The 13,340-nt window shown below is 42.0% G+C and overlaps 1 protein-coding gene across 1 annotated transcript in view; it reads left to right on the forward strand.

Moving 5' to 3' along the window:
* LOC106601383 (ubiquitin carboxyl-terminal hydrolase 43) overlaps positions 1-13,340 on the forward strand; it is a 93,310-nt gene that overhangs the window by 27,803 nt on the left and 52,167 nt on the right. The window contains exon 3 of the mRNA XM_045715187.1: positions 11,952-12,055. Within this exon, the coding sequence (XP_045571143.1) occupies positions 11,952-12,055 (104 nt within the window). The remainder of the gene's footprint in view (positions 1-11,951; positions 12,056-13,340) is intronic.

The following is a 13,340-nucleotide window of genomic DNA, read 5'->3' on the forward strand; positions in this document are numbered from 1 at the left end:
AATGAGGAGATGGGAGAGGCAGGACTTGCGGTGCGATCTGCGTCAGAAATAGAACTGACTTCTATTTTAGCCCTTGGCAACAATAATAAAATAATGTATGTTTACATTTATTTTGCAATGCTCGGGCACTCGATGCGAGCGGTGAAGTCAGCATGTAAGATCACCATGCGCAATGTCAAGCATCGGCTGGAGTGGTGTAAAGCTCGCCACCATTGGACTCTGGAGCAGTGGAAACGCATTCCCTGGAGTGATGAATCACGCTTCACCATCTGGCAGTCCTGACGGACGAATCTGGGTTTGGCGGATGCGAGGAGAACGCTACCTGCCCGAATGCATAGTGCCAACTGTAAAGTTTGGTGGAGGAGGAATAATAGTCTGGGGCTGTTTTTCATGGTGCGGGCTAGGCCCCTTAGTTCCAGTGAAGGGAAATCTTAACGCTACAGCATACAATGACATTCTAGACGATTCTGTGCTTCTAACTTTGTGGGAACAGTTTGGGGAAGACCCTTTCCTGTTTCAGCATGACAATGACCTCATGCACAAAACGAGGTACATACAGAAATGGTTTGTGAAGATCGGTATGGAAGAACTTGACTGGCCTGCACAGAGCCCTGACCTCAACTCCATCGAACATCTTTGGGATGAATTGGAATGCAGACTGCGAGCCAGGCCTAACGCCCAACATCAGTGCCCGACCTTACTAATGCTCTTGTGGCTGAATGGAAGCAAGTCCCCCCCAGCAATGTTCCAACATCTAGTGGAAAACCTCCCAGAATAGTGGAGGTTGTTATAGCAGCAAAGGAAGGACCAACTCCATATTAATCCCCATTATTTTGGAATGAGATGTTCGATGAGCAGGTGTCCACATACTTTTGGTCATGTAGTGTATAACCAGTCTTGAGATCCCAGGGGTCATTGTAGCTGATACCCTTTGTGAACTCACAGAAGGATACCAAGGCCAGAATTCTGCCTCTGGACAGGTCTGCTTTCTAACAAATTCCCACTAACCAGACCTGACCAGACACACACATCATCTAGCAGGCCACAACCTACCTACTACACACTGAGGTCAGCCTCACCCTGTTCAGCAGAGTATTCCCACTTAGCATGTCCATAACGATGCTCCCACAAAGAGTGATTCCCTATGAGGTGGGGCTCTGACAGTAGTGCTGCTACCCCTGTCCACCTTGACAAAAGAAGGGGCTATTTTTAGAGAGGGACGTGGTAGGAGGTTTCTCAGAGGGAGACGTCCATTATTCATTAACGCTGTGCATGTCAGCGCTGTGTAGTGCACTCTCTCTCTCTTTCACTGTCTGTGTGTTCAGCTTTACTGGAGAGGTTAGAGCTCTGCTCTTGCAGCCCCTGTTCTCAATCACTCTCCCCTAGTGCTCTGCTCCTTCCACAGGCACATGTCCATCTCAGTGTTTCCGTGGATGCTTAAATTATTGGGAAACCTCGTCCCCCTTTACGCTCCATCCCTGAAAACCCATCAGGACGAGACAGGTGATCCACGCAGGATATTTGCTGGAATTCCTCTGCGGTGGAGTGAAAGTGCCCAGGTTCCTGAACACTGGTATGAATCACTATGGGTGACATTTGGGTTAATTATATAAAACCTCACTAGAGGACAGACCATTCTGTTAATGTGTGTGATTTCAGGCTCTCAGTCAGCACCACAATGAAATAAAGTCCCGTTATCAGTCTTAGTCTAGTCATTACCCTCTATGGAGAGTTGACGATGGGTAAGTGTTTCAGAAGTGAATGGCCTCGAGCGTGGTGGAGCGTCGTAAGAGCAGGAAGCTTGTTTGCACTGTAGTGCTTATTATCTTGATTTTACACTTACCAATGTCTGGACATGGACTTAAATCGCTGTCAAAACTGTCTTGTATGCTCTGGTGGTTACAGAAAGTGACCCCTTTGAGCCACTGTCCACTTTCGCTAGCCGATAACAATGCTGCAGTATTTTTCTCTGGTTGGTCAGCTCAGGAATCACAATAGATGAACTCTGTCCCCCTCGTTGACAGTGCTGCGCTAGCAACTAGGCTCTAGTCCTTCCACTCAGTTGCTCACAACTGTATCTTTGTCATTTATCTAAATCCTAGGAATCAATTACACCGCTGTAGCTGCCAGGGTGAGGGATTGGAGTTTTAATGTTCTTCTTACTCCCGGGGTATCGGCACACGCCTCTCCTGGCATTGAGGCTTTTGGATTAAGAAAGGTTGACAATTTCACAACTTAACATATCTTGGGTATTAGCGGTCGCACGTTACTACTACATGATGAGTTCTGTTTTGTGCATTAAACTGACAGTGGCTGAAATTCCTCCATGTTCTCTTTTCAGACTTCGTTAATGTCCTCATCTCCTCTGTGCCCAGTCAAGTGCCCCTTCACATTAATCATTCACTTTGTAAAATGTGGTCTTATACTGTAAAGATATATAGCAGAGTACTTTTTTTAGAAGGGATTTTCACTAGAACTGTTTGAAAGGACAACTTGATAAGCCATTGTAATCAGCCAATCAAATGACCATCTGATCTGATATTTACTGTGATCCCTGTATACGTTGATCTACTGTATGTCCATCCTGAACACAAACTTGTAACCACTGACCATGCTTTTCTTCATGTGGGTCTGCTGTATGTTTGCGATATTGTATTGTATCTATGGCAGAAATTATTTTCAAGGGGATAATTGCTGATCATAATCTCAATTTATTTTATTTTACTTGATATAATCTTTAAGGATACCTACTGAGTATACACTGGTTGAGTCAATGTTGTTTACAAATCATTTCAATGAAATTACATTGAACCAACGCGGAATATACGTTGAATTGACGTCTGTGCCCAGTGGGTAGTTGCTTACGGCTAGGGGTTCCGCTAGCGGAACGTTTCGACAACATCCGGTGAAATGGCAGAGAGCGAAATTCAAAAGAAAGTATTAGAAATATTTAACTTTCATACATTCACAAGTGCAATACAACAAATTAAAGCTTAACTTCTTGTTAATCTAGCCACCGTGTCAGATTTCAAATAGGCTTTTCAGCGAAAGCAAACCATGCTATTATCTGAGGACAGCACCCCATCAAAAAAACACATGACAATCATAATTCAACCCGCCAGGCGCAACACAAAACTCAGAAATAACGATATAAGTCATGCCTTACCTTTGAAAATCTTCTTCTGTTGGCACTCCAATATGTCCCATAAACATCATTAATGGTCCTTTTGTTTGATCAATTCCGTCGTTATATCTCCAAAATGTCAATTTATTTGGCGCGTTTGAATCAGAAAAACACCGGTCCCAACTCGCGCAACATGACTACAAAATATCTAATAAGTTACCTGTAATCTTGATCCAAACATTTCAAACAACTTTCCTAATACAACTTTAGGTATTTTTTTACGTAAATAATCGATAAAATTTAAGACGAGATAAACTGTGTTCAATACCGGACTAAAACAAAGTGGAGCGAGCTTTCAGGTCGCGCACCCCAACCACAACAGTACACTAGACTCGACCCTCGTTCTGAACAGCCATACTTCTTCATTACTCAAAAGAAAAACATCAACCACTTTCTAAAGACTATTGACATCCAGTGGAAGCAATAGGAACTGCAAGCAAGTGCCTTAGAAATCTAGATCCACATAGAAAACCCATTGAAAACACTGTCACCTAAACAACAACAAAAATTCCTGGATGGTTTGTCCTCAGGGTTTTGCCTGCCGCATAAGTTCTGTTATATTCACAGACATTTTTAACAGTTTTAGAAACTTTGGAGTGTTTTCTATCCAAATCTACCAATTATATGCATATCCTTGCTTTTGGGCCTGAGTAGCAAGCAGTTTACTTTGGGCACGCTTTTCATCCAAAATTCCGAATGCTGCCCCCATCCCAAAAAAGTTAATGACAATATTTGCTGACAAAATTAAATTCAGCTTCTTTTACTCAATTTAGACGCTAAAGTGCTTGAAGTTGTTGTGATGCCTCTCACCACCCTTGTTAAGCACTAAGTTGAACAAATGAAATATCTGTTCGTTTGTTTACACAGTATTGCTGTTTATAAGAACACCAGGGCAAAGTCAAATAAACATGACTACGTTGCCTGCGGCAGGCAAGCAATCGTAGCCTTTGCCGATGAAGCTATTTATACAGGTTTAGTAATAAATCATTATTTGTCCACTCTGCTTCTAATGAAATGTTCCCTCATCAGTTGGCCTTTCCTCTCCATTACAGGGCTCTGCTCTGTCAGTGAGACCACTCAACCACAGCCACCTCATCTTAGAACTGTTGGAAAGAGCTCAAGTCATTTTAATTTAATCTGAATCTCCCTTTTGAAAATGTGTTCATCTCCATTTTCACTTATAGCAGAGCACTAAAGCGCCATCCTTCACCGACATACTACTTTTTTGTGTCACAGAGTTGATGGCCTAGAAGAAGCAGCAGACATGAACACAGGCTTTTTGACAACTTGCTGTTTCTCTTTGTGTCCATGACAAGCGGAGTCATTTGATAAAGCATTTATCAAGGACACACATTACAGTACATTATGTTCCCGTCTTGGACATCAGTCTGTTGCCTTTTTGAGTGTTTGTGTGTATGTCCGGGCGTGCGTGTGTGTGTGTTTGTGTGCACCATACACTGTCTCACAAGAAACTGTACAAGATAGAAGACACCCCACTGACAGTTTTTCGAGGGACAAACTTCATCCTGTATAAACATACAGTGAGCTACAGAAATTTGTCCCAGCAGATACATTACTGTAGTGTACCATACCATAGCATTACCACTAAATGACTATATTTTCAGAAGGAATACGTTTTGTCCTAAAATCAGGCTTTCCATGTTGACTCAAAATATCTACTTTCCACCTTTTTCTGCCTAATCCATTTTTTTACTGGCATTTTTATCAGGTTTGAGCTTGACCTTTTTCTGACAACCGATTTCCAAGATAGCATCTCAATGTTAGACATGACATTCAAGTTTGAGACCTCTCAAGATACTATAGTTGTCCACATTCCGTAAAACCTAAATTAAACGCAGTCTCAAATAAACGCAGTCTCCCTTTTCATAGCCAGGCATTGACACACATTTCAGCCTTTTTCGAATAAACGCTGGGTCTAAATGAGTTGTTTATGAGTAAACTTCAGTGAGTAATGTAAAGATTGCGCAAAAGAAGATAGAGGAGAGCAACATAATTTCCAAGGATGAGACAGCAGTGTGATTTGACATGGTCGGCTCAACTACGGGGGATACAAGGCGCAACGAGTGAGAGAATGGTGCTGAAGCGCGAAATTGTTGGCGTATGATAGGCAGCCTAGTCTTTGCAAGTATGATCTGCGATGGATTTGTTATTATAATGTTTATACTGGTCATACTGGTCACATTAAACAGTGTTGTTGTAACGGGCGTCGTAAGGATTGGACCAAGGTGCAGCGGGAACGTGTATACTCATCTTCTTTATTAATTTAAAAGAAGGAAAAACAAACAAATCACGAATACAAAACAACGACCGACACTAAACAGTCCTGTCAGGTGCACAGACACAAAACAGGAGACAACTACCCACAACATCCCACAGAAAAACAACCCTCTTAAGTAGGACCTTCAATTAGAAGCAACTAGGAGCAGCTGCTTCCAATTGAAGGTCAACCCCATTAACTAAACATAGAACTAGACATACTAGATAAACATAGAAATATACTAACATAGAACATAGCCCAAAAACCCCGGAACACTCTAAACAAACACCCCTCTTACATAATAACATAACCCAACAAACCCCGAACCACATAAAACAAACACCCCCTGCCATGTCCTGACCAAACTACAATAACAAATAACCCCTTTACTGGTCAGAACGTTACAGTTGTAGTCTTTTCAAAATTGTATTGAGAAAAAGCTGTGTGCATTAAGGAAATAGACACCTGTCTCTAATAAGCGCCGGTTGTGTTCAGTGATTGAAGCAAATAAACGCCGGGGCTATTAATTGAGGTTTAATGGTATATAAAAACTGTCAAAATATTACTTTGAGCACAGTAGCAGTTTTAGTTAATTTAATGGGAATCGTTATCTAGCCTGATCAGTTTAGATGACTTCTGCCTTACTGAATCATATGTCTGTGTGTCTCAGTTTCTCACTGTGCTCACGTCTTTAGTAGGGCCGGGACGATACTAGCAGAGGTGGGACCAAGTCATTGTTTTACAAGTCACAAGTAAGTCTCAAGTCTTAGCACTCAAGTCCCAAGTCAAGTCCCAAGTCAAGACAGGCAAGTCCGAGTCAAGTCTCAAGTCAAGACCGACAAGTATCAAGTCAAGTCTCAAGTCCTAAACTTTGAGTTTCGTGTCCTAAACAAGTCATAATGTGCTCTTTACCAAATGTAATACCATTTCATATTTTTAACAAGAGTAATAGTTAGTATATTACGTTTACGCAAATCATGGATGTCTTTAAAAATATCTATATATTTATTACTTTCCAAATAAACGTTATATTTCCATGGAAATACATGGGTAGCCACTTGAAAGACCCCCCCCAATAGTGATCGACTATCGAGGATCACTATGGGGCGCAATCGGGCGATGTAGGCTTGTACACAATCGCCCAACCTTACATACACACACATTAACATATGTCAATGGTTTTAGGAACAGCAGTAACATCAGGCAGGATTTAGGCTACCAACTGCCTAGCCAGTTGTAGCTCAATCTTGGATGCAATGATCACGTTCCCGCACTGACTGACTGTGTGGAGGCTCATTGATTTAACGTTACGTTAACCTACATGCTACACTAGCAGAGTTATACATTTTCTATAGCTGTCGGCTATATTAGCCACGACTTACCGTTCTTTGTGCAGCTTTAAATGTCGAACAAAGTTGGAAATTGTTGCGCCTCCGTCTGTAATATTCTTCCTGCATGTTTTGCAAGTTGCAATCTGTTTTTTGTTGATACAGCATCATCTTTATATCCGAAAATAATAATTTGGGGTATCATCTTTCCAAGGGCTCCATCTGAATTCACCTGCCGATGTTCCTCTGCACTGCCACGCACAACTTGTTCTCAGCTGGCACAATTTGATTGGCTGTAATCAAACTGTAATCTGTTAAATGAAGAGTTGATGTGCTGCACACTTTTTTTAATAGCATCATTTTTTATATTTGGGCTTGGGGAGGGTATCAAGTCAGGTCAAGTCAAAAGGCTCAAGTCCAAGTTAAGTCACGAGTCATTGGTGTTAAAGTCAAAGTCGAGTTGCAAGTCATCATATTTGTGACTCGAGTCTGACTCGAGTCCAAGTCATGTGACTCGAGTCCACACCTCTGGATACCAGTATCAAATCAAATCAAATCAATCAAAAGTTGATTTGTCATGTGCACCAAATACAACAGGTGTAGACCTTACAGTGAAATGCTTAGTTACAGGCTCTAACCAATAGTGCAAAAAGGTATTAGGTGAACAATAGGTAAGTAAAGAAATAAAACAACAGTAAAAAGACAGTGAAAAATAACAGTAGCGAGGCTATATACAGTAGCAAGGCTATAAAAGTAGCGAGGCTACATACAGACACCGGTTAGTCAGGCTGATTGAGGTAGTATGTACATGTAGATATGGTTAAAGTGACTATGCATATATGATGAACAGAGAGTAGCAGTAGCGTAAAAGAGGGGTTGGCAGGTGGTGGGTGGCGGGACACAATGCAGATAACACGCACTGGTTGGTCGGGCCAACTAAGGTAGTATGTACATAAATGTATAGTTAAAGTGACTATGCATATATGATAAACAGAGAGTAGCAGCAGCGTAAAAGAGGGGTTGGGGGGGGCACACAATGCAAATAGTCCGGGTAGCCATTTGATTACCTGTAGCCATTTGATTACCTGTAGTATCGCCATATTCATTAGTGACAAGGAAACAAAACACGAAGCGGATTTAACTTCTTTAGGAAAACAGCCCTAATGTTGGAAACAAACATTATGTTGTCATCCAGATTCACATTTATTTACTTTCCAAACTATAGCACACAATATTTTACATACAGCAGGTTTTTAAAGGACCAAAGAGTTGGTCAGCTTCGTGTTTTAATTTTTGCCATTGAAAACAGATTGAGATACTGGTATCGTCCCAGCCATACTAGCGGTTGCTGCTAACATGATGCTGCCGCCTCACAGTCTGATGACTTGGCCAGGCTCACTAGGGAATTTAGTGAGGTGATAAGTCTGTGTCTGGGCTGGGCTCATTGGTCTCGGAACGCTGTGTTGTTATCTCTGCATAAAGATAACTCTGGAATGTATTATCTCTCCAGCTCCAGTCAACTCTGCCGCTGAGGAGGCCAGAGAGTGGTAGTAAGGCATGAATTCAGCTAGCAATATGTTCTGTAGGAGCATCGGCCTCAGGAGAGCAGACCTCATAACCTCTCTCTCTCTCTCTCTCTCTCTCTCTCTCTCTCTCTCTCTCTCTCTCTCTGCTCTCAATGCCTGCTCTAAAGACCTGTTACCCCTTGACAAATAAGAGGAGGCTCAGCAGAGCATGACCGTACCACACAGGGAGGGGAAAAGAGAGAATGTTATGAGAGAAGGATGAGGGAGTGACTGAGTGGAGTAGAGTGTGATGGAGAGAGCTAAAACCATAGAGGAACTCACTAAAGTGAGAGTGGAGGGAAATGAGAGAAGAGGGAACATTTGTGATTGTATGTGCCTATTGAAGCCCTGTGCAAGAGGGGAAGGTCATGCTTCGGTCACATTCCGGTCTGTGCTAAGCTGAAGTGGACTTGGAAGAAAAGACTCAGTGGCGTTGGTTAGTTAGAGGAACTCTCCTCCTGAGCACTCCACACCACACTACGCTACACTTTTTTCTACAACCGAAATTCAAAACCTCCTTTCAGCTCCATTCATGAGACGGGGTCATGGTTGAGCTAGCTGCCTGGGAACAGTGGCAGTCAGTATGGGATCAGGACAGGAGACGTGGTGTGGTGGAGAAAGAGTCAACAGAGAGCCTTGGTGAGCAATAATGCTCTGACAGCCTCCATGAGCCTGTCAAATGAGGGCTAAATTGATATGATGACAATGCATTTTCAAGTGCCTGGCGTCTAGTAACGCTCCAGTAACTTCAGTAATAATGTGCTAACATGGAAATGTGGTTATAGCTTGGCCTTTTTCCAAGTGAACCACTCTTGATAAGAAAAGGTGAGTCAGAGATTTGTTATCATAGTTAAACGTGTACATCCAGTGGCTTTGTTCAGGTGCTGAATGTTTAAAGTATGAATGTTTATTTCCAATTTAAAAGAATCCAGACACATCAAATGTTCTTTGTGACAAATGTCACCTTCAAGGTCAAAGCTGTTTCAGTTTGGGAGCTACACATTGCACGCAAACACACACACACACACACACACACACACACACACACACACACACACACACACACACACACAAAGGCTGTATTGTAGTCATATATTTACTCCATAATGTACAATTTTGTACCATTAAATATTTCCACTAGGCATCTGAAGTGCATCATGTTACTTCACTAAATCCTGAATGCCTGAAGGCAAATGGCAGCTACAATTCCCTTTGCACTTGAAAATCTGATGTTCGTATCTTTGGTGCATAATGCTGCCTTTATTTTTTTATTTATAACCATTGTTATCCAACAATGCGCTTGTTTTGTAGGAATAAAGGCTTAACTGTGTCTTACCTATACTTTGATGCATAATCAGCTACGGTAACTGTAACCGTAACTGTATAAATCAGGAAATAGACAATAAGGAAAATGTTCTACTTTGTCACTTTCATAACCGACGTTGTCAGTGAGCACATATTGTGCAGTTGATATTGACTATATTGCAGATGCATGTTGAAGTTTCAGACGTCTTCGAAGAGAGTTTGTGAGAGCTCAGTTATAGTAATAATCGGTAATCAAGCCATCATACCCGAACCGACAAGGCGAAAAATCTGTTGATGTGCCCTTGAGCAAGGCACTTAGGCCTAATTTGCTCCAGGGGCGCCGTACTTGTAAAGATGTACACTGAGAGTCGGGAAGCAAGTTCAGGGAGTGAATACGTTTAATAAATAAACAAAACAAGAAACACAAACAGAGCACTGACATAAAACATAAACAATGACGACTAGGGGAAAAAAACAAAGGGAGTGACATATAAAGGGCAGGTAATCAAGGAGGTGATGGAGTCCAGGTGAGTGTCATTATGCACAAATGCGCGTAACACTGGTGACAGGTGTGCGCCTTAAACGAGCAGCCTGGTGACCTAGAGGCCGGAGAGAGGGAGCACACGTGACAGTACTACTATGACTGACCCTGTAAAACAACACAAAACAACACATTTCACAGTACCTATCTGGTGTATGTGACATTAAAACATTTTTTTTTTATCCCAGGAAATGAGAGGGGTAATTAAGCCTAATAAATGCCCCTAATGACATTATGCAGTATTACCTCTCTTTTTCTCAGTCATCCATCCTGTCTCAGTGCCTATGGTATGGTACCTTTTGTTTCGTTTTTACCATTGCTGTACCAAAATATCCATCACAACCACACATCTCCTTCTGGCTCTCCTGTCACAAGACAGCGTGGTTTTATGAAATGGTGCAACCATGAACCTGATACCATAGTGAGAGAATGATTCAGATTTGACATTACATTGGTTTCAAATGACTACACTGCATCCAGCCATTACATACTCTGCAGTAATTATTGTTCCACAGAGTCACACTGGCCACAAACCGCCATTAGAAAGTACTAGAGACTCCCTCAGAAGTGACGATGAAGTAGGAGCAAAGGCTGCTGTTGTTGCTGCCATAGTTGTTGATGGTGCAGCTAGGGCTAGGTAGATTAGTTCAGTCAAATCTGCGCTGACGGGACAGTTTTCAATTCATTTAATTCATTATCACATAGCTGGGCTATGCCCTCGTTGTGTGCCGTCCCAGATCAGCTTGTTTTTTTGACCTTGCGTGGTTTCAGTGATCAGTCTCTGTTAGTTTAATCGCTTTTTCCTCCTCTTTTATCTTTTTCAAGGCCAGTTCAGCTCTGCTGTAGGTGAGTGGATTAAAGAATATCGAGAGAAGTACCCCAAGCGGGTTGTATTCACGTCAATACTTTCCACTGCCTTTGAAAATCCCCTTTTAATACAAAAAAATGACATTTAACAATGTTCTAGCTAGACAGATATTCATTTAATATATTTTATGCTGATCTGTTCCTCCCCTCAGTCCCGTGTTAACTCCTATATTCATTTGTGAGACACCACTGCTAAATTGTTGCCACTGATGTAAAAAAATAAGTATATATTTCTGCCAAGATGCACTTTTAAATGGATAGTTGTTAGCTCAATGACTGGAAATTAATGGGAACAGCTAGCATGTCATTGCGCTAACTCTAGTAGCTAGTAGCAATGCCCCCAGAGTTTTGGGTGGCTGGGGAAAGAGACTTCCAGAGTTTGGGGGGGCAGCAGCGCTGAAAGCCCGGTCCACGATAGTACACAGTCTTGTTTTGGGGAGGGTTAAATAAAGGTTAAATAAAAATAAATGTTACGGAGGTGAAATAAGGCAGATTTGGTGGCAGACTTGATGTGGGGCACGAAGGAGAGAGTGGGGTCCAGGATAACACCCAGATTTCAGACCTCGGATAATGGGCAGATGGTGCAGCCATCAATGGACATCATGAGGTCACACACTTTCTTGAGGGGAACTTTGGAAGCCACCAGCATGACCTCAGTTTTATTGCTGTTGAGTTTGAGTAGATTGGGTGTCATCCAGTTTTTGATGTCCTGGAGACAGTTGATCAGTGACGGGGGAAACAGGTGAGAGGTGGGTTTGGTGTGGATGTAAATCTGGGTGTCATCCGAATAGCAGTGGATTTAGTTGAACCTGATGTTTTTTTTACTGTCAGCGATTGTAGATGTTACAATGATGTGTTTCTGTTTGTCCACTCTCTATTCCAGGGCCCTGGTATATCAGAGGAGGCGATGGTCACTGAGCTTTCCCACTCGCAGCAGCCCGGGGCATGCCACAGCTTTGTACAGGAACACTTCCAGGCACAATACAAGTGAGTTTCCAGTTTGCCAGGTCTGCCCATAGCATACTGCTAGAGAATAGCCCTATTACTATCTGCACCTTAGTCCTGCAAGCATTGATGGCATTGATGGCATCTGAGCTTAGCTGAGTAGAATACAGTTGACTTAACCCCTGGAACTTAATGTGGAAAGTCATGGACTTGTGCTAATGTAAAAACTGCTGCCTTGCACCTTGAAGGACAGGTGAAAAATAAACGAATTACTATACAGAGAATTGTCTTTCATATTTGTGTCAGTCAACAATTTCCCTCCGATTCAGTGTCTTGAATGTAAAACAGAAGAGTTACTTTTCTTTCCTTGGTTCATTGTGAAATATTTTTCATGGCTCAACCTGCTCCTTAGATGATAATGCTATAAAATAATAAATAATTAAAAAGTGTCAAAATGTGACAGCTTTTGTTATTTTATTTCCATTAGGAGCCAGTTGTGTTTTTGTATAACCTGTTCTATTCCTTTCAGTGCACCTGGATGAGGTTGCGAGGGAGTCTGTTGTTGAGAGATTGATTGAGATTTAGAAAAACTTTGTAGGTTGGCTAAACAAAAACGTATTGCGTAAAACTTTGTTGCCCATTCCAATTTTAATACATTTCCTTTAATTATGAACCATATGTTATACAGTTCAATGCAATTATGGTCATTTGTGTGGAAATCAGTTTCATGCTTGTCTTGATATAAGCTGTTAGTCCATCGGTCACACTGCCTGTAATTTGGTCTATTGGGTTTTGCACCTCTCCTATGAGTTCTTTACAATTATTGTACAACCAATGCAGAGTTAGGAATGGAGGCTTTTTTCCCACATCACATTCTATTACCGATGACTCATCGATCCAGTTCTCATTGATTGGATTAAATTGTAATTATCAGATAATGTGTAGTGGAGATGTCATTATAACTCTAAGTGGGTAGAGGTTGTATATATGTAGTGGAGATGTCATTATAACTCTAAGTGGGTAGAGGTTGTATATGTATTAGCAGGAAAAAGGCCAGTAGCCTACTACCCTGCATACCACTGCTGGCTTGCTTCTGAAGCTAAGCAGGGTTGGTCCTGGTTACTCCCTGGATGGGAGACCAGATGCTGCTGGAAGTGGTGTTGGAGGGCCAGTAGGAGGCACTCTTTCCTCTGGTCTAAAAAATATCCCAATCCCCCAGGGCAATGATTGGGGACACTGCCCTGTGTAGGGTGCTGTCTTTTGGATGGGATGTTAAATGGGTGTCCTGACTCGCTGAGGTCATTCAAGATCCCATGGCACTTATTGT

Source organism: Salmo salar, chromosome ssa03 (genome assembly GCF_905237065.1).
Source record: "Salmo salar chromosome ssa03, Ssal_v3.1, whole genome shotgun sequence".
NCBI lineage: Eukaryota > Metazoa > Chordata > Actinopteri > Salmoniformes > Salmonidae > Salmo > Salmo salar.